This window comes from Hippocampus guttulatus, chromosome 19 (assembly GCF_054856545.1).
Source record: "Hippocampus guttulatus isolate MCC_2025c chromosome 19, RoL_Hgut_1.0, whole genome shotgun sequence".
Taxonomy (NCBI): domain Eukaryota; kingdom Metazoa; phylum Chordata; class Actinopteri; order Syngnathiformes; family Syngnathidae; genus Hippocampus; species Hippocampus guttulatus.
The window spans coordinates 4664499-4685784 of NC_141279.1; the positions used below are offsets into that span (position 1 = coordinate 4664499).

At 46.6% G+C, this 21286-nt stretch overlaps 1 protein-coding gene and 2 long non-coding RNA genes across 5 annotated transcripts; 1 reads left to right on the plus strand and 2 right to left on the minus strand.

The window, feature by feature from the left end:
• Positions 1 to 623: 623 nt before the first annotated feature.
• On the minus strand, positions 624 to 2952 carry LOC147189661 (uncharacterized). Its single transcript, XR_015103999.1, has 6 exons — positions 2869 to 2952; positions 2656 to 2681; positions 2538 to 2577; positions 2416 to 2461; positions 1137 to 2278; positions 624 to 764 (listed from the first exon to the last, which is right to left on the minus strand). It is a non-coding gene; the product is annotated as an uncharacterized LOC147189661 (long non-coding RNA).
• A 1020-nt stretch (positions 2953 to 3972) lies between these two features.
• On the minus strand, positions 3973 to 4659 carry LOC147189662 (uncharacterized). 2 transcript variants are annotated; one of them, XR_015104017.1, is made up of 2 exons: positions 4355 to 4659; positions 3973 to 4190 (listed from the first exon to the last, which is right to left on the minus strand). It is a non-coding gene; the product is annotated as an uncharacterized LOC147189662 (long non-coding RNA). The 2 variants fall into 2 exon arrangements; XR_015104016.1 differs by having other exon boundaries at positions 4350 to 4659.
• A 9188-nt stretch (positions 4660 to 13847) lies between these two features.
• tekt3 (tektin 3) lies at positions 13848 to 17588 on the plus strand. Of its 2 annotated transcripts, XM_086138865.1 has the most exons (8): positions 13848 to 14077; positions 14136 to 14674; positions 15522 to 15605; positions 15668 to 15738; positions 15830 to 15973; positions 16047 to 16269; positions 16985 to 17139; positions 17216 to 17588. In XM_086138865.1, exons 2-8 carry the CDS (start codon positions 14138 to 14140, stop codon positions 17430 to 17432), a joined length of 1431 nt encoding a protein of 476 aa, XP_085994991.1. In that variant the 5' UTR covers positions 13848 to 14077; positions 14136 to 14137; the 3' UTR covers positions 17433 to 17588. The 2 variants fall into 2 exon arrangements, with proteins under 2 accessions (XP_085994991.1, XP_085994990.1); XM_086138864.1 differs by having other exon boundaries at positions 13848 to 14674.
• The last annotated feature ends 3698 nt before the right edge of the window (positions 17589 to 21286 follow it).

Below are 21286 nucleotides of genomic sequence, written 5' to 3' on the forward strand. Positions count from 1 at the left end.
CAAGTGTAACACTGCTGTCCCGTTAGTCTCCACATGACTCGAAACTCCAAGAATTGAGCTTTTGGGTCATGTGAAACCGACGGGAACAGTATAAAGGCTGTCTGGTGTGACCGAAGTGCAGCTCTCACCTCAAAACTCAAGTGGGACTTAGAAAGTTTTTTGCAAAGCTGGCCCAAACCACACCCAATTTTGGCATCCACCAATCAGGATAGCGGCCCTCATTTGCATAAATTTGCATAGCCAATCAGAGCGCTCTGATTTGCATAACCACACTCGCTTTCCAATATCCGACCAATCAGATTGCTACAAATTTGCATATCCACGCCCCATAACTCCCCAGCCAATCAGAGCGCGTTATATTTGCATAACCGCGCCCTCGTTTCCACCAATCACAGCATGTTATTGCCATGCTCCACCCACTTCCACGGACATCAACCAATCATGAGCCGCCATTCCAGCTCTGCCACACCCACTTTCCTCAAAATTTCTGCCCGGGGAAAAAAAAAATCCAGAAAAAAAATTTAGAAAAAAATTTTACAAAATAATTTTGAAAAAAGAATTAAAACATTTTTTTTAAAGTAATATTTTTGTGATGCGTTTAGGAATGAAGTTGAGAGTTGAAGTGTTCTTAGTAATCAAGCTTTATTTTGCAGAACAGACAATCACAAAGCAGAGGAAAAAGTTGCAAGTTGGATGGCAGTCTGCTTGTCGCTGGGTGGCGAAGTGGTCGGCTCGTGAGAAGAACGTCGGACAGGTGCGTTGACCTGAGAGGAAAGACATCCGTGAGTTACACGCAAGTCAATGTCTTGTGCAGACAAAGATGTTTTCGGCATGAGACAAGTTGTTGGGTCTTTTGTGAGCAGCAAGCTGATCGTGTTGATTGCCGCTTCGAGAAGGAGACAGTTAAAAGTAGGCATGCTGCATTGAACGAGTGGAAATGTCTCCCTGCCTTTCAGGCAGTTTGGCTTCAGCACCTTGCAAATAACAGTAACAGCAAAAAGCGTTTCCTGCTCGTCTGTGGACTCTGGCAGTGAGCAGGCTCCTCCCTCTTGCGGCACAGAGGACCCAAAAACTGTCTTCCTTCAACTCTGTGGAAAATGAACACACGCTTGTTGAAATGAAACTAGACTTCTTACCAGCAGATGGCTCAGAGTCACGTTTCACCTCATCGCACAGGCTCCATCTGAATGACAAGGCACAGGTGAGTAGACACCAATTACTAACCTGAAACGCAGTTCCGTTTTACTCTACGCTGCCGCAGCAACTGGACACTGGAACCTTTTGCTGCAACAGTTGGTCTAGCGTGATCAGCACCAACAGTCCAAGCTGCTACTGGTCCAGCAACTCATCCAAGGTGGTCAAACCTGCCAACACCGCAAACGAGGGACTCATCAAGCTCTGAATTTGAACCTTTCAACGGCAACGTTGAAGATCAGCTACAAGCCTGTTGCATTTGTCTCTTGGCCCAGCAGTTGGAGGATCTCTGGAAGCACTCTTGCTGCAAGCTGCGCGCCGAGTCAAAAAAAAGCAGGCGAGTGTGCTTGAAAATTAAATGTGCAGTGCTTTTTGGCTGTTGCTTCAGTCACCAGTCAGCGCGCGTGTGACATCAGGTGGATCGTGACGCCATGTTTGCTGATGGCCTGCCTACAAGCAACAGTTCAAGGACTTGGCATGGAATTTTGCAACTCGTCCAAACGTTGAGGGACGACTCGACTTCACAACGTGTATCAGGTCCTTCAGCATCACCTGGTGGACAGAAGCAGGACAAACATGCGCATGTTGAGCAGGTGCCACTCAGCTGCCGTTTTCTCTCATGTGCAACACACCCGATTCAAATGATCATCAGCAAGGTCTGTGGAAGCCGGACAACGATCCTGACCATTTGGATAAGTGTGAGGGGGCCAGGAATTAAGAGCCCTGCCACAGGTGCACCTACTCAACCAGCAGGTCAACGAGCTTCGTTGGTTGAGGAAAAGCACCTGTGGTTCAAGCCAAACTTTTTGTTTTTGGATTTAACACCCAATCTTTGGTCAATCACATGCCGATTTAATAACGAGTCGTCAGATGTATGAAAGCGTTTGCTTCACTTGTTAGAGCAGAGTTGGACGCCTCTTCGACAGCGCGGTGGCCTGAAAGACACGGTAACAAACTTTTGAGTTTCAACCTTGCAAGCGCGTGGCTTAGCACCCAGACATTTGGTACACATGTAAAAGACCTGCCCAAAGCCTCGTGAAGCCAGGATGGCAGCCATTTTATGGGTCATTCCGTCGATGTGAGCCTGTGTAGACAGAAAGGAGAATTGACACATTTAGGGATTTAGTCTCGTCAGGTGGCATTTTAAAATGTGGCAGTTCTAAATTGACACATTTAGGGATTTAGTCCATCAGGTGGCATCTTAAAATGCGGCAGTTCTACCGTGTTGCAGTCAATTTGGTTGGCCATTCCGTAGAAGATGCAAAGCCTGTGGATAGAAAAGAAACAAATTAGATGGGCTTGCTCCAAACAATTCAGGACTTGCATTCCACATTAAAACGCACAGCGAGTGGCCCGTGTTTGATTCCATTTGAAGATTTGTACCTGTGAACAGAAATGACACAATTATGCACAATACTTTGCTTTAATTGTGAATTTAGAAAATTAGTTTTGTCTACTTACCCATTCGGCGAAACGTCGCTTTCGCCCTAGTATGTTGGGGGAAAAAAGGCTTTGTTGCAGAGTTAGGTCGCAGGAGACATTGATTGCTAACGCTCGAACAAACGTTTTTGCTGAGCGCGTTAGCCAGGGACGAGCACGTCGAAAGTGCCGCTTTCCATTCAAAGTGAGCGAAAGCGGTGTGTTTTAAGAGGCTATTAAAGAATAAAAAGTCACCTTTTTGAAGTTTTCCGTGTGGACAGACGTGCGGAGTAGGAGCAGCGTGGAGACCTGGACGAGCGGAGGCTGTCGAAGGTTCGACAGAACGATTGGCTTGTTGGCCGTCTTTAAATAGGTATCTGTTGATGACGCCACTTCCGGAAAAAATAAAAAACGTTTAATTTGAAACAGGAAGTGAATGTGAAGATATTGTGTGTAAAAACGGAGTGAAATGAAAACGGCAGCGCCGGGGCTCGAACTTGATTTCACCAAGTGGGAATGACAGTCATATACCACTGGACTATATTTCCACATTGGTTGTACTCACCACTAGGTATTTTTCTTGTCATCAAAGAGTACCGTTGAAAAATTGATGGAGTAATATAGAGATAAATATGAGCACCCGACATTTTTCACTCATAATCGAGCGTAGTCGAATGGATTAAGGCCTGGCGTGCCCCCGTAAAACCCGGGTTTGATTATTGCAAAATTTATAAATGGAGCACATGGTGGGGCTCGAACTAGGTTCGCCTGACTCCCATTCAACGTGTTTTCCCATTAGGCCATTCTCCACGGAAATTTTCGAAATTTTTACCTGTACTAATCGGGCATCTGCCAGCCACAGGTTCGAAAATTAAAAAGAACATGTTTGGTGAGACGCTTTGGCAACTCGTGCGGTGTTTGCTTCTGGTCCTAATTTCGCCCCCGGACGAGGTGACGGGAAACCCGGGTTTCACCCTTGCTAAATTTATAAAAGGAAAGCAGATGGGACAGGGTTCGAACTCAGTCCGGCTGCTTCCCCAGCGATGTCTTTTCCCATCAGGCAGTTCCGGCACAAAAAAATCGAACTTTTCATATGTAGTCACAGGCGAATGACCACACCAGTCCCTTTTGAAGGTAAACAAAGAATCGAATTGGTGAGCCGGCGTTTCTCGTGGAGTGGTCACTGATGGGACGAGCTTCGCCTTTGGGCGACGTGACGGCACTCCAACCTCACCCATCACCCTCAACCACGCCAGTATTTCCGACCGCTGCCTGCCTTCAGAATGCCATCCTGAGATCAAGAGAGAGACTTTGCAAAGCCTGCGTCGGTTTAGATTGAAGACGAGTATCACAAAGAGATAGTGTCATTTTGCTTTATTGGCGATCGGAAATAAAGTGCAAATAAAACATCCATACGCAAACTTCCAAACGTGCAAGCCAACTTTATTCATTGTTTCAAGATGCTTCGTTGATCAGGGCAACTCCGTTGGAATAGTTGAGACGCAAGTCTCGTCTGGATGGCTGCTGGGTGGTCTCTGCTGGTCCCAATGGGGCAGGGGGCTGAAGAACCTCCAATCCTGTACCCAAAGGATCTCAGTGAAATCACAAACTTCATTTAATATTGGGCAGAAAACTTTCTGTAGGGCCCGATAACTTTTCACCCTCAAAGTATTCACCGTACATCGATCAACATCCCCCCCCCCCCCCCCCCCTACTTCTTCCAAAACAAAGTTTACCCAACTACGACAATGCGTCAATGGGAGGCTTGTGTGTCGGCGGGCGGGGCTGGTGTCCCGACTGAACAGCACAGGATCACTGGCCACCTTTGTGGATGTTGTTTTGAAGATAACTGCCAGTTACTTCGTGAGCAATAGTCAACAAATTAGAGGAGCAACGTTTCGTAATTATGCTCCTAAATTGTCTCCATAAACACATTCGCAGATCAATGGCAAACAGTCAGTTTAAAATGTTAAAATTGCTCACTGAGTACATTGGTTGTTGACAGCGGAAAAAAACTTGCTCATTGTGGTTCCGTTCTTGCACTTCTTCTTCTTCTTCTCCTTGGTGGATTGGATCTCCTTGGTCCATATCGCCCCCTACTGTTCGGGAAACCACAAAGGCGTTTGGCAAGCAATCTGAATCTAATTTACAGTGTCAGCCAAGCATGCAGAGCCACAACAGGATTTGACTTTCCCATTTGCAACTCGTCCAGAGGATCAGAAACACAACAACAAAGACCAACATGGTGAGACAGCACCCGATAAAGGTACCCAAAGAGTTGTATGTTTCCAATGACCATGGATGGGAAGGCCCTCAGAAAGTCAACCGATGTTTCCTCTCCAATATTAAACGAAGTTTGATTTCATCGTGAGCCTTTGGGTATTGCAGGTGCTTCAGGTCTCGGGCCCCGTTGGGACCAGCAGAGACCACCGCGCAACCATCAAGACGAGACTTGCGTCTCAACTATTCCAGCGGAGTTGCCCTTATCAACATAGCATCTCGAAACGATGAATAAAGTTGGCTTGCACGTTTGGATGTTTTATTTGCACTTTATTCAAGATCGCCAATAAAGCAAATAAAGCAAAATGACACGATCTTTGTGCTACTCGTCTTCAATCTAAAACGAAGTTGGCTTTGCAAACACTCTCTCCTGATCTCAGGATGGCATCCTGAAGGCAGGCAGCGGTCGGAAACACTGGCAGGGTGGAGTTTCAAATCCAGGTCTCGGCCATCCTTTGCATGTTAAGCCTTTTTTGAGCGACTGGGTTTGTAAAAGGCCTTTTTGGGTTGGTACTTGTGAGTTTGGTATGGCAAGGCCACCGTGGACTACTGGTTCGTGCGCCGTCTTACCAGTGCAGAGGTGCAGGCTTCAAATCCAGGCCTTGGCCTTCCGCTTCAAGGTTTCCATGCTCAACTATGTATTCGAATACCTTTTTAGGTTGTTCCTTACAAACAAAACAGAGCAGTGCTACTGTGGTCGACTGGTTTGTGCGTTGGATTACCAGCACAGAGTTACAGTGTTTAAAACCAGGTCTGAGCCACTGTCTACAGAGATATCATTTTATTTATTATTTTCTTTAAACCACCACGTATGTAAAGGTCTTTTTGGATTATTTGTGGGCCTGGTATTGGAATGCCACCGTGGTCCACTGGTTAGGGCATCAGCTGAACAGCAGTAGATGCAGGGTTTCAAATCTAGGTCTCGGCCTTTGTCTCCAAGGTTTGCATATGTCGTGTGGCTTTTTCTAATGACCATGGATGGTAAGGCTTTTTTTTTGAACGACCATGTACAGTTCGGTGTTTTGAACGAAAATCATGTAAATAAGGACTAAAATAGACCATGTATAAGAAGGCATTTTTTGCCGGAAAAAAACCCCGACCTTGTTTATGTCTTATGATACATCAAGCCACATTTTAGTCTTACTAGACATGCCATTTTTTTCGTCTTATGATATGTCATGCCATTTTTTAAGTCTTACTATGCCTGTCAGTTATTCGTCATTTTCTTTGTCTTACTCTACATCATGCCATTTGTAGTCTTTGTGTACATCATGCCATTTTTTTAGTCTTGTGATTTTTTATTTTTTTTTAGTTTTACAATCACGTTTTTTCTGTACTTTAAGGTGCCTCAAATTATAAGATGCACTTCCAATAAATGGCCAATTTTAAAACTGTTTTCATACTCGGGGCGCACTGAATTGGAAGGGGCAGACAATAGTGGCTGCGGTTTCGCTATGTATCCGCTAGATGGTGCTACGGCACATGAAATTTAATCACAACGTCGCTTTAATTATTTCGACTATTGTGAAGGCTCTATATTCTAGATATTATATCTGATATAATAATGTTGGCGAATGGACATGTCCATTGGTGTCGAGCAGAACTCTTTTAGGTCACAATTGGTTCCTCCTAATAATCACCACTTGATGGCATCGGAACAGTAACGGGGAACAACTCAGTGGGGAATATTTAGGGAGTTACAGGCTCTTTACATGAGGCGCATAAAAAGATGCCATTTTATAGTCTTACGATACGTCATGCCAATGTTTTAGTCTTACTATACATCGTCATTTTTTTAGTCTCACTATACATCATTCCATTTTTTTAGTCTTACTCCACATCATGCCATTTTTTAACCTGACTATACATCTTGCCATTTTTTTATGTCTGACGTTGCTGTTTGTCGTCTTGCTCAAGGAAAAATAAATAAAAGAAGCCTTCTAAAAATGTATGGTCGTTTGTTGAAAAACACCCTGTACGAGTCTCAAAAGTGGCGCAAGACATTGAATTGAATACAACTTTATTGTCAAATGTGCTGTACGTATGTGTAACATACAGCATAGATGAAATTCACGAATGACAGAGTACATTGACACATCCGTCCGTCCCCGTGACGATATCCAACCCCACCCGAAGGTGTTCATTCACTGGCCGTTCAGAGGAAGGAAGAGGGTCCTCGTCCGCTGACAGCAGGAAGTGCTGGCTGACGGACGGGATGTGCCGTGTCACAAGTCCATGACCTCACGTTGGGTGGAAACAGTCATGACACGGTCACCTCATAACCCCCCGCCCACCAGGAGGAATTCACCATTCATCCAGAAAGACACCTAAAACACATTCCCATTTTGTCCAACATAATTCACCCACTGCCACTGATTAAAATTTTAGGAGTCTCCTCGCGAAAAGTCTGAAACCTTAAGTCCAATTATTGTACCAGTAGTTCAAACGACTGCTCATGTCAGATATGGTTCATATGGTCAAATGTTGGCATTAGAAGGGTTAAACTTATGGTTGGAACACTCAGGCCACTGGAAAGCAAATATTTGTTGCTGAATAGACGGCCAAAAAAAAAAAAAAAAAAGCAAATGAGACATGCAGATTCATGGATCGGATATTTTTAGAGCAGCCGTGGTGATTTGTGATTCGTGCACATATCACAGCTGGAATGCAATGGTTGTTCAAAAAAAAACAAAAAAAACCAACACACAGTCATGCACGTATGCACGCACATACAAACACACACTGAATGTCAGACATGTTTAAAGGGAGTTAGGGGGGGGTATTTATAAAGTGCAAGCCCATCCGAGCCGACGTGCTTGGGATGCTTCGGGTCTTGTCACAAGTGAGCGAGTGAAAAGAGCCGCGGCATTCCTTTGCTAATGCTAACGCCTATGCTAATATCACTTTCACACAATTGTCCCAACGAGTGACAAGACCTTTGACCTGCGGGGCCCTCAAAGGCCAGGCTGTGCATTCAGAGTGTTACCGAAGCGTCACAGAGGCTTCAGAGCAATACTGTGTACTCAAACTGAAGCACTTGGGTCCGCCGCACATCGGGCAACAGAACCGTATGCAATAGAAGCGGACCAAAAAAAACAAACACAAACAACAACAAAAAAAAAACGACTGAGCACTATACATCGCCTGACACGCTGCAAAAGCAAAACCTCAATCTGGTTTGAAACCTTGAAACCACACCCCTTGTTTGAAATCCGAATTTTGAACCCAAAAATTTTCAACAAGACGTGAAACTGATTTATTATTATTATTTTTTAAATTAAACCTTAAACCTTGCTTGCTCCCATAAGTTGAGTACCCAAAGCGGCATCTACTTAGTAATACCTTGAGGCCAAAGAGTACAAACATCGCCGAAAGTGGGTCGACCTCGTAACATGGCCCTACGACAGACGTCAGCCTCGTAAAATTTTGTATTTCCAAACCTCCTCAAACCGGAAGGCAAACGATCGTCTCATAAAAAGTCTTCCCACCGGTGATTGTCTCGATTGCAAACGTAGTAAAAAAAAAATAATGGCGCCCCCTTGAAATCATTTACAGCGACATCACGTGACCCGGGACAATGTCGGCCTTTGTCGCACAGCAGCAAACGCATCGCTACAAGTTCCACCTGCGAACCACAGGGGGCGTCGTAGTGCTCCCATTTCTTCTCATCCTTGAATGAGTTCTTCGCTCATCCTTGGCGGATTTTCTACCAACGCCCTCCCGTGCGCCCCTCCCGACAGGCGTCCCCGTCTGCAACGCTGACGTCACTCCAATGATCCATCCCGCCCGCGCCTCGGAGAATGCGAGGCGGACGAGTGCACAGAGGCAGCTCTTGTGGCACTGGCGGGACAATAAGTGCAAAGATGGCGGCGGCTCCCCTGAAGCAGTGGAATAAATGAGGTCGTAAAATCTGTGTCTGGCTTGATGTATGAGCTATAAAATGACTGGTGATTACAAGGGCTATACTTTCCCCTCCTGGTGACACCAAACTGGAGAGGGTACACTATGTGCAACTGCACTATGTTTATATTATTATTATCATTGTGCATTGTGGCGTTAGTTTCTAGTGATGCATTTTTTTTTCTTCCCATGAACCAGATTCAGATTAGGCCAGCAGAGAGTCAGCTGAGATCTGCTCCCGGTTGCTCTTTGCTTCGAGTACCTAATGTTGTTTTGGCTGGTGAGTTTACACGATCCTGCGTGGCTGCCGGGGCACGCCTGTGGTCGGCGGGTTGGCGCTGAAGAGGCACAACGCTTCCAAGTCGGGCTCGGATCGGCCACGTGACTGCGGGTCTTTGGGTGGTCGCCCTGTGAAACGAGCGCAGCAGGGCAGACGACGGACAAGGCTCATCCCCCCCCCAGAGTGGCGGCGGTTTGGGATCTGTAACATTTCTTGACATTTAGCTGCAGAACTTACCCGGAAGTCGATGACATCATGCTTGGGTCGCGTCGCGGATTTCTGATGGTTTGGCAGCGGCCGCGGTGATTGTTGCCATTTTCGAGTTTGAGATTTCCTCGCTGACCTTGGCAGAGTCGCTTTGAGGTCAACGGGCATTCCCAGCTGCTGTGGGCCATCTCCACACACACACACACACACACACACACACACACACACACACACACACACGTGGCTTATGCACCTGACACAATGCCTGGCAGACTAAATACAACCCTTCATTTTGAGAAATGCTTGTCCTCATTAGGGCTGCCGGTGACTGTTGGACTGCTCGCCAGCTAATGTCAGGGCACATAACCAATCCCACTCGCATTCACAATTATTCAGAGGCGTCACAGATTTTTATTTTTTTTTGCAACATGCAAACCTCACAAGTCAAAATTCAAACACCTCAAAATTGTGAGGTAGATGTGCTAACTACTAGTCCACTTAGTTGTAGACTCGAAGGGTTTGGTGTTGGGTAATCAACTGTACAGATCAAGAGCAGCCATCATCTGGCAAACAGACCATGGACAGGGCCGGGTCAAAATTTGACAAAGACCTCGTTCTACTCGGGCCCCGAATTTGGGAAGCAAGAGGACAATTTGAGCGCTTGTGCGGGGCGGCCGGCATGCTCTCAGTGGGGGAGGTTCAGGCGCAGGGGTTGGAAAATGCCCGGAGAAACAAAAAGGCCTTGGTTTTAAAAATGCCTCTCCTCCGCCTCATGCAGAAGCGCCGCATCTGAATCTCCCGCCCCTCTCGCTTTTGTTCGGGGGGAAGGAATTTAGCCAGCGCGGCTGATATTGGCACTCAAACGTGTCTATTTGAGTGTAGGATCAGAAGCCGCGAAATGGCATCGGGGGCGTGTCTCGCGTGCCTGGCGACGCATCCGACACCTTCCAGCGTGCACTTTGGCCTTTGGCATCGCACGCGCGTAAGATTGCGCACAAGGCGGGCGAGAATGCGTCGAGAGCAGCTGTTTGTATCGGGAGCTCGCAGCGCTCAGGTTGCACTCTTTTCGAAAAGCATCCCAGTGGACAAGTGAGCTGCATTAGAGATACGCATTCCTTGATCGACACGTATCAACAAATCTTTTTTTTTAATGATTAAGTGAAGATAGCAGAAGATGCTGACGGGATAGATACATTTTCATGTAGCTATCATGTTTTGCTGCGGAATAAGATTACGTGGATACACTGCAAGTGAAACTCCGCCTTTCCACGCTTCTTTTACGCTTTTGGGTTACCGTCCTCACTTATAAGCATGAATAAAATAGTTCAACCATGTTCGGTATTTGCAATAAATGTAGACGAGGGATTAGAAGATTACCGATTTGATGGTTCGGAAAAGTCACGGCCATGAGCTCTTCTTTTCTTTTTGGGCGGACGACTTAGCAGGAAACAACACGATTGGTTGCTTGGAGAGTTGAATAACCAAGTTGCCACTTTGAAGTCAATTGCCTCAAACGAACTTTCGTTTCCCCGTCTCGGCGAGCAGAGACGGGAGGGCCGAGCAGTTCGTACGGAGAAGGTGAAGAGAGGGAGCGAGACGAAGGAGACGCTGCAAACACAGATGCCTTTTTTTTTTTTTTTTTTTTTTTTGCGGTATTAATGTGCATTGACCTAAAACAAACAAACAAATAAACGAACAAACAAAAATGGTTCCAGCGGGTACTAGTTAGCTGCAAGGGCTACATCAAGAGCCCACAGATCTACATAAAATATATCACATGGTTTGGGCATTTTAAACAAATTGTACGAATATATTTACTGGCTCGTCAAATTATTTAATGAGATAAATGAATACAAATAAAAATCTAACAATTTCAGGTGGGAAAAACAAACAGGCTAAATGAATACAACACATTTACAGAACTCCGGATAATGTAAATGAGCAGGATTAAAAAAAAAAAAATCTTAGAGGTGGTCCACGGGCCAGCCCCGCACTCAGAAAAGTGTAAAGAAGAGCAATGAATCGAGTTCGAGGGATGGCGTTCTCATAGAGACCCCGAGCGCAGTTTGCGCTTGTCCGGTTAGGGCCAGTGGTTGCCCGGCGACTGGCCATGCTGGGACGAGAATCTCCTCCGTACTAAATCTTTCACTGTGCTTTTATTTATTTATTATTTTTTTTCCGCCGCTATCAATCGCCTGCTGGTGCAGTCTATTGGCTAGCGCTTGAGGCCAAATGTCCTTTCCGCACACAAAGAGGTGTCTTGCACAGCAGAGGCTGCACAGCGGGACTTGCGCTATTTTCAGGATTGAATCATCTATTTTGTAGCTTCACCATTGCCCCAAACTCACTTCTCGTTTGACTACTTAATCAGCAACTGGATAGGCACACCTTAACATGACAGGACACCCAAAGAAGTCAGAGGGATCCTCGATTTTGTAACGCACAAAAAAAGGCCAAGGGGCCCACATCGTCAAACAAAGCGGAGGTCGGCCATTTTAGTTTGAAGCAACTAATTGGAGTTGATTTATTTCAAAGTGGTCGTTTGGGTCTACCGATTTTGAATCAACCAATCAACTGATGGTTGATACTTCGCTGTGAAAAATTAGGCTCGAAGAACAATTTTTGCCCATGACATGGACATCATATGTAACAACATGACTTCAGTAAAGGCACGGCTATATTTTCCACGACGACGATGAAGCATACTCATTGTGTTGTATCTGTGTGTACTGCATTAACGACACCCAATGGAGCAGTCACTAAGATGCTTCGAACCGGTCGCATGGCAACAGCACAGACTCTATTATGTTTCCGCACTGGATACTCTTGACAGGAAGTAGATGGACAACCAGCGTTGTTTAAAAAGTCCTTCCAATTGCCTGAAACAATTTCACCCGTGTATTTGATGCTTCAGAATGAGTTACATCGGGGCGGACACAAGCCTCCCCCTGTCCCGCATGCCCCCCCCACCCTCCCCCCCGGGGGCATGAAATCAAGGCTCCCAGTTGCGGGCATCCAGAGTGGGCCGAGGGGCCATGAATGGTGGGCTTTGTCCGCTCCGTGGTCATCACATTCCATCAGAGGCACTGTGTCGAGCGCAGCAGAGCGGAGGAGAGGCCGCAAACCATGCAGGGTGACGGGGAGGGGAGTCGGGGGGTGGGGGGGGGGGGGTCTGCGGGCACTGTCCAGACTCTAACATATGACTCTCTGACATGTATTTATTTAATTATTTAACCACTTGCTATGCCAGTGCGCCGGCAATCGTGAGCTGCAAGACCCACGACGTGGTTAGCGTGCTAGCGCTAATTGCTAAGGAGTATCTTTTTCTCACGGGGCACATTTTAGGGCTACAAATTCAAATTTCTTTCGCTCCTATGATAAGCTTCAGTAGTCGTAAAGAACTTTTTGCTTTTGATGCCATTTGAGAATGCCCCCCCGCATCACACCCATCTACCAGGAACCACGTAGCAGGTTTGATTTGCTGTGATCGGCATCGGTTGCAGAATGCACACGGCTGTAACACTTCTCTTACGTTCTCCAACGACTGTTGCACTCACAGGAGGAATTTCATGGAGGGCTGGCTTACTCATAACTTTCTTTGGATGCTGTTATATTTATAGCCAGCAAGGGCACGGTGGGACAGGCGTGTCTCTATGTGCGTGTTGGGGCTTCTTTCACCTTGCCATGTTAAGCGATGCTGAGACTTTTCATTCCATTCTAAAAACAAGCCGCAATGTTTATGAAAACGGGGGCTTGACCAAGGGCCCAAAAATGAGCTCAGAACGTCTGCCTCAAAACAAAACGGCCAATTTCCGATTTTTATTTCACGTCACGCCTAGCCCACCGCCGACAAAATAAAAAAAATAAACGTGCCTCGATCCAAAACAAGCTATCCCTGCAAAACTAATGACACCCAATGACAGAAAGAAGAAAGGAGAGTCAATGGGAACAGGAAGAAAATCACAACTATATATGGTCAAAATATGAACGAACGAAGCTTTAAGGCGTAAAATCTTCTAGAGCATGTGTTGCAAAAGCTCCCGAGAAGACGTTGGTGTAAATGATCCTCATTTCCAACATTGATGTGTAACTCAACACAGATTATAATTGCGTGTCCTTTTCCTGCCGCATCAATTATTCAACTGGTAAGTGTAACCCAAACGGACAGCTCAGCGCTTTGCTTGCCAGCTCAGATTGCTTGTCGTCCCATTTACCATAAAAACGATATTATCATTATTATTATTATTATATGTTGGGGCTTTTTTCAGTTTTATTCAGTGTACATTTAATTTGATCATTTTCTAGAAAATACCACATCATATCAGAATCAATCATCATCGTGCTGATGGTCGCCATTTTTATTAAATGTACCGGTATGCATTTTCTCGATAACATTTAGCGTAATTTCAACTCCAAACTGATAAAAGTATGCGGGACATTCTGCACATTGTGTACATGAGTACACGCGGAGTGCATGTTGCACAAACTGCATTCTAATGTGTTACATTGTACTGTAGCTTTTTCAAGTGCAAGGTTGCGTCATTTTATACTTGGGGGGTGGGGGGGCTTCTGCTTCTTGTATTGACAAAGTAAAAGCACCTGCTCAGCATGAACGCGGCCCGCCGGGGAGGGCGGCGGTAACCCGCGGCAACCAGCATTGTGTCAACAGAAATCTTGGACCGGCCACTTGACGCTGCCATTGGCTGGCCTGGCCAATGAATGACTTGGACACTTCGAATACCTCAATGTATTATGCATGTGCCATCACCTTGCGGACGACTTGAGCTCATTTTGCAGGTGAGTGACACAGAGAAAGGGAAGCTCCAAGTTCTGTCGCTAAAAGGAAGATTTTTAGGCATGGAGATGACAGAGTCATACGTTCGACCCAAGACGGGCCACTTCCTGCCCGCCATCTCCACCATGGCGTCCAGCTCCCGAAACACACAGCCCGCAAGCCACAACACCAACCAGTTGAGAAACAGCAGCTACTACAAGAACGATGGCACCATCCCCACTTTGCAACGAGGCATTCCGGATCTCCTCAGCACAGTCACCATGTCCTACCCAGCTAACCGGAGCACACTGAGCACCCGTTACACACCCGACGATTGGTTCAAGTCCAACCAGGGCAACTACCGCCAGTCAGAGGCGTCTCGCCACAGCGCAGAGCGGCTCCGGCGTGACACGATGCGCCTGATCCAGGACAAGGAGCAGCTGACGCGGCGCATGCAGGAGAACACCAGCAAGGACATCGGCGAGCGGCTCAACGACATCGCCTTCTGGCGCTCGGAGCTGAGCCACGAGGTGGACAACGTGGCGGGAGAGACCGTGGCGCTGGCCGAGGTCAAGCGGCGGCTGGACAGGGCCTTGGCCGAGACCGAGCGGCCCCTTCAGGTGAGGGTCGACAACCGATGACGTCGGAGATTCAATCACGTCTTTGGGATGAGATAAAATGACGAAGGTTGTTGATTGAAATTTCTTGGTAAATAAAAATCTTGAATGCGGGTTACCTAAGCCCTGCTATTCCACTGTCAGCTCTACTAAAACAACAGGGGGCGACGTTGCACAGGCAAGTTGTGCCGTTCATCTTAATTAGAGAGGAGTAAGCATACGAAATTGTCCGTCAATATTGGGGCAATGCCAAATCCTCTACCTCAACATCAATATTTCTATACCTACCAAATAAAATACCGATTTACTAACACAGGACAGAACGCTAACTTTGAACATGAAGACACGCGAACTTGTCATCGGGTGTGTCCGCACGAGTTACTGGCAAAAACTGTCCATCAGTTTTGTGTTGTTTTTGAGACACCTGCTGATTTTACTGCATCAAAATTGTGTACTGGGTGCAATATTGACGTAGCAGCACTGCACAAGATGTTAGCCATTAGCATTAAGACACTAACTTGTCACCTGAACACTCTCAAGTATCCGCAATACTGATGACATGCTCTCTCAGCTTTGCTACGTTCATATATAAACAATTCTGATGCATTAGCGCTATATAGGCCGTTGGACGTTAGCAAGAAAATGTGCAAACTGGCCATCAGGTGTCAAACTGAAACAAACTAGCATCTTTCGCACATCTGGGGGGTCTTTTTAGCCTGTTTTGGACACACTTTAAAGTAAGCCAGACTACGTGAACAGTTTGCCTACCGTATACAATATCGAGGTATTGTTCCTGGAGACTGAGAAGTATGTTAGCCGTTAGCATCAAGGTGTGTTAACTTTTCACCAGGTGTCACAGGAATGTATGTACCACCGGGACAAGCGCATGGCCATCGACCTGGTCCACGACGACGTCGAGAAGGACCTGATCAAGGTGAAAAATGCAAATAGATCAAATAATAAAATGTAATGACCGAAGTGCACGGATTCAAACAGGAAGTGGAGGTCATAAAGTCCTGTCAGACCAGGATGAAGCAACATCTGGAGAGAGCCACGGCCCAGCTGGCGTGAGTCTTGTCGTGGCGGGTGCAACGGATGGGCAATCACGTCGATTCGTCTTGATATTTGTCGGTTTATTGCGCGTGAGCCACTAAACAGGTTGAACCGCGCGGCGCAGCACGAGCTGGAACGAGATCTGAGCAACAAAGTGACGGCGCAGAGGATAGACGACCGCTGCCATCACCTGAGGAACACGTCAGACGGCATCGGCTTCTTCCGCGGCGTTGAACGACTCGACCCCTCGTAAGCGGCGATCAACGAAAAACCACTGCGTTGCCAAGATTGTCAACGCGTCGTTTGTCCTATTTGGACGCAGGGTCTCACTGCCTGAGTCGTGGTCCAAGTTCACCGACAACAACGTGCTGCGCTCGCAGGGCCAGCGCGCCGCCTCCCGCAAACTGCGCGACGAGATCGAGGCGCTGCTCAACGGCACCTCCAGCGAAATGTGGAGCCAGTTCAACAACGTCAACGTGTCCTTCACCAGCCGCGTGGCACAGACGGCCGACGCCCGCAACAGCCTACAGGCGCACCTCGCCAAGGTCCACATCACAATCTCACTTGTTTTGTGTCATCAGTGATTGAGGAGGGTGCCGGTTCTACACTCAAATCATTGGCTCACTGGGGTCAAAGGTGAGCTGGAGATTATCGTCCCTGACATTGGGCGAGAGGCATCATAAACCTTGGGGTGGACAATCACAAGGCTAACAACCATTCACGCTGGCGTTCACACCTACGGACAATTTAGCCTTCAATCGACATCCACGTTTTAGAAAAAAAACCCCTCATGAAAACAGGAACTGTGAGGCGAATTTGCTGCCGCTTTAAAAAATGGATGGACTGTATGCTAAAAATACATGACTTTATACTACATAGAAAAATACTGTAAAGATAAAATAGATTTTTTTTTAAAATTGTGAAGTAGTTACATTTCAATTTCAAGTAAAAACAAACCCTTTTAAAAACAGTCAAAACTCAAAGACAATCAATTGGCAGTCAAATAACTAAATTAACTGTCAAAGAATTTGGGCGGTGGAGGTGAATGAAACCAACTGCGTTTAAAAAAAAAAAAAACGACAATATTGGCAAGACAAAAACGTCTTTATATTAGGAAAGCAGCCAAACAGGGTGCACCATGAAGCAGATTTCGACAATTACGAAATTAGAGCCCAAACTTCATCCGAACACATTCAAGAGCCAGCACATTGCAGCGCTTTGTTGTTGACCGTTTATCTCATTGATGTCGGCATCACGCAGACCCAGCAAGAGATTTTCCAGACGGAGATGCTCATCGAGTCCCTGAAGAAAGCTCTGCGGGACAAAGACAACCCACTCAAGGTGGCCCAGACCAGATTGGAGGAGCGCACCCGCCGGCCCAATGTGGAGCTCTGCAGGGATAACCCGCATCACAGGTATTGGGACCACTTCTTTTTTTCTTTTTTTTAACTTTAATCGGGCCATATTCTAACGCCCGCCCTACATGCCCAGGCTAGTGGAGGAGGTTCGGGAGATCGAAGACACCATCCGCAAGCTGCAGGAGAGGCTGCTGGACGCCGAGGGCAGCCTGCAGTCTCTGCTGAGGACTAAAGTGACGCTGGAGCACGACCTCTCCATCAAGGCCAACTCGCTTTTCCTGGACCAGGAGAAGTGCATGAGCATACGCAAGACCTTCCCCAGCGTACCGCGACTCACCGGATACACTTGAACAATATTTAGTGGGCACTCGAGCGACTTACAAGCCGTGCGGAAGGTGATTGCGTGACAACGAAACATGTGACTTGACATTCTGGTGTGTGTTTCATGAAAAAAAGAAAAAAGAATGCTCCAAAGGATGTTTTTCCATTCTTTTTTAAAATTTTCCTGTGGCAAACAAATCGTGTTCAGCTTCGATTGTCATGACGGAAAACGATTCTCACTCTACCGAGAGCAATAATCAGCGGCTTGATATGGCGACATTAAATACGTTATATTTACTTAACTCATTCAGTACCAGCCAATTCTAGACCAAGTCTGAAAAGACGTTTAAAAACGTCTTTGGGAGTGAATGAGTTAAGAAACTTTTTGGGCTACATTCTGCTCTCTACTTTCTGTTTTGATTGATCCACAGTGACTTCTGACAAAACAGAACCGATTTCATCATTTCCCCATTTTCAGCGTCTGTTGCCATGGCAACCAGCAGCCTGATGCTTCCAAGAAAGACAAAAGCAGAACAAATTCCCAACAAAACAACTCAACAAAAGATGAACGGTTCAGTTTTTCTCATGTTTCAATCGATGATGACAATGTGATTACACACTGTTGACATCCTTTTTAAGGCTTCTGCTGTCTCCGTGGAAACTAACGGCGTGAGAAAAACAATCGCAAAAATGACACGCATTTTAGCGTTTGTCACATTTGAATCCGTCACAGTGCGATGATGTGCCATTTGCGTTGCTTTTGCCAGCTGGATTTAGAATCACTTCACTTAATAATAATACAATTAGGTTGAATGTATCAGAAAAAAAATCTTTTAATAGCATCGTCATGTATATAAAAAAAAAAATCCTCTGCACTCACACACACACACACACACGCAGTGACAACTCTTTCATATTTGTCATCTTAATCTGACCTGAGCGTCACTACATGGTCAAGGCCGACGTGTATATAGACACACACACACACACACACACACACACACACACACACACACACACACACACACACACACACACACAACAACACACACACAACAACAACAACTTGCATCTTTATCAGCAGCTTTACGATGACTCAGCATTTAGCCTCCAAGGGAGACGCCGCAATCTGCCCCACCCGCACACCAATCCACGCCGCCCCGGCCGCCGGGGCCGGACCCACGCCGTGATCGAGTTGCCGCCACCGCCCCGAGCGCAAGGGGCCGGGATTGCGGATGGTGGCAGCATACTAATGCTTTTAAAATCAATAGATGAAGAGGCATAAATCTAAACGCTCGGGCGTGATTGCGGTGCAGTTTTCGCCGTTTGCGACACCGGAGGGAGCGACTGCACTGATAAAACTGATAACGCTGTGACTGCTTGTGCGTGTGTGTGGTTCCATTGTATTTGTGTGAGTGTGCCACTTGCACTTTGCTTTGGGTGTAATATTTTACAGCCCCGCTGTTCCCGTGCTGTGCAAACAGCACTGAGTTTGACTCTCAACAACGGGAGCTACATGGCGTCCTCAACGCGTGTGTGTTCAATCGAGGTGTGTGTGTGTACATGCACACCCGAGAACATTCCACAGCAAAGCAGATACAATGAGGTCTTTGGGGGAAGGCCTGTAGATGCTACAATGCTAACCAAGCAATGAGCATGATTCATTTCTGTCATAGATGCCGACAAGCAACTGAGGCTACCACGAAGACCTTGCATTGTTTGAAATTTCCAGAAAATGAAATCAGTTGTGGACAGAAGGAGGCTCGCAGCACAGCCTATCAATAGCAATCCAGAGATATCATGTGCAAGTATTTGCCCCACAACCCAGAGAGGGTACAAACAGTGTAATAACTTTCAAAACACTTGGGGGAAAAAAGGGACTGAAAGTGAGGTCAGTCAAGGCCTGCTCAGATGAAATTACTGCAGATGAACCTTATCCCGAGCTCACAAAATACAGAGAATTTTTCGAGAAGGTCTTCCCACAGGAGGCCCGGGAATGAAAACGTGTTTCTGTGCGTGTCCTTTTTGGTGGGACGCAAATAGGCACTCCTCTGACGCCCCCCGACCAGGGCCTCCCTTCTCCCGTACATGCGGAATGTACGCTGGAATCCTTGCGACGCTCTAAACATATTGGCGGGTTATTTTTAACAGCCGTGTGTTATTTTGCATCGTTACATTCCGATGGCAGAGACTTGAGAGGGAAAGCGAGTGACTTGCCTGGGTGCAGTTCTTCCTTCGGCTATTACAAACATAGCCAGTATAAAAAAATAATACGGAACAAACATTGATTAGTGTCAGATTCTGTTATTGTGACGGATTACTTGAGGTAATGGTTCCCAAAAAAAGCCATTGATATACCTCTGCAGAACCAAGGCATCCATTTTACAAAAAAACCTGGACGGTAATAGAAATCATTGTCATTTGTCATCAAGTGGTTCCACTGGTACATTCGCTGTTAGCATGCAACAGGGACCTCCCTTGCGGTCTCCCGTGGTGGTTCACGTCAGACTCCGGGGCAAGCGTTGGGAACGATCATGGGAACTTCCTGTGGCTGTTGGAGCGCGGCCACAGCGTGGAAGGAGCCTCTCGAGTGGCCGCTTGAGCGTTACTGAGAAAGCAGACGAGGCGAGGAAGCCTTAAGACGAAAAGATAAGCACGCTGCGGTTTCCCTTGCCAACGGCCTTACGATTTGGGACAAGACGACTTGACATGTTTCCTCACTCTTTGCGGGCTTACTTCTAAAATGCGAAACGACAATCGGCCTGCCATTTTGCTGCGACCGTTTGATGCAAATTTCGGCCATTTGCAATGAAGCTCGATAGCGATGACAAAGCTTGGCTATGAAACAAGACAGGGTGGTCATGTGATTCACGCATCCGCGCTCGTGTTTGGTCTGGTCTGATTAAAATGTGACGACAAGGTAAAAACAAACAAGTACGCATCTCTTGTCCGCCTCCCCATTTCAATTTCCTGTTCAAATGCAGCAGCGAAATAGCTTGGACCGCAACACCAACTCGATTTAAGCTCCATGCCAAAGCAAGAACTCTCCTGATGTCGAAGAGTTCTATCAATCAATCACTCCACTCATTTTGAAGCTGCTACCACTCAGTTGTCTCGGAGCGCAAAGACCTCGATTGATTTTCTACTTAGGACTGTCAAGATGGCTCGCAAAGTATGTCCAATATTTAGGTGCTAGCTTGTGAATTATTAACACAATGTGTGGTAAGAACGTGATATTGGTTGACTTAGCATCGGTGTTAAAAACGTAGCTACATTCTTGCTACATTTTCCGATTTTGTGGACTTAAGAGTTAATTATTTAACGTAATTGTTCTTGTGCTAACAGAAAGTGACAAAAGAATGGTTCACACTGTTGTTATGCTCCTGAGAGCATTAGCATACAATACAGTGTATGCTAATGCTTGTCAACGGAGAAAGTTCAAGTTGAGTTTGGTGTGCGTGGCGCCCAAAAGCGCCCCAGAGCCACTGGCCCCACCTTTTCCGGGCTACCTTTGCAAGCCTGAAACACAGAACGATTTATGCAACATGCCTCTAAAACAGCAATCCTGTCCGTGCTGGTGGGTGGATGAAGCTAGCACGACATTTGCACACCACCCCGAGTCTGCATCCCCGCTCAGTGGCGCCACCCTTCTGGGGTTGCCTATGACTACCACGGCAAGCCATACATGAATTGAAGGACATTCATCCCCCCCAAGCAATGCAGCCCCCCGCCCCCCTCGGGGGCTTCCCCGTAATCACCTTGGCCAGGCTTTAATGAAAAATCGAACAATTTTCCGATGCATCCCTGGAACATTTGAAGATCTCAAGCAGCAAGGACCGTGACTGTGCAAACATGGACATATAAGGCATGGAAAAGATTTAAC

Bases quoted from the DNA above. Each gene is read 5' to 3' on its own strand.
- tekt3 (XM_086138864.1), top strand. From the start codon at position 14,000: ATGACTTGGACACTTCGAATACCTCAATGTATTATGCATGTGCCATCA. The intron at 15,606-15,667 runs GTGAAAAATGCA...GGATTCAAACAG, and splicing joins TCGAGAAGGACCTGATCAAG to GAAGTGGAGGTCATAAAGTC. The intron at 15,974-16,046 runs GTAAGCGGCGAT...ATTTGGACGCAG, and splicing joins GTTGAACGACTCGACCCCTC to GGTCTCACTGCCTGAGTCGT.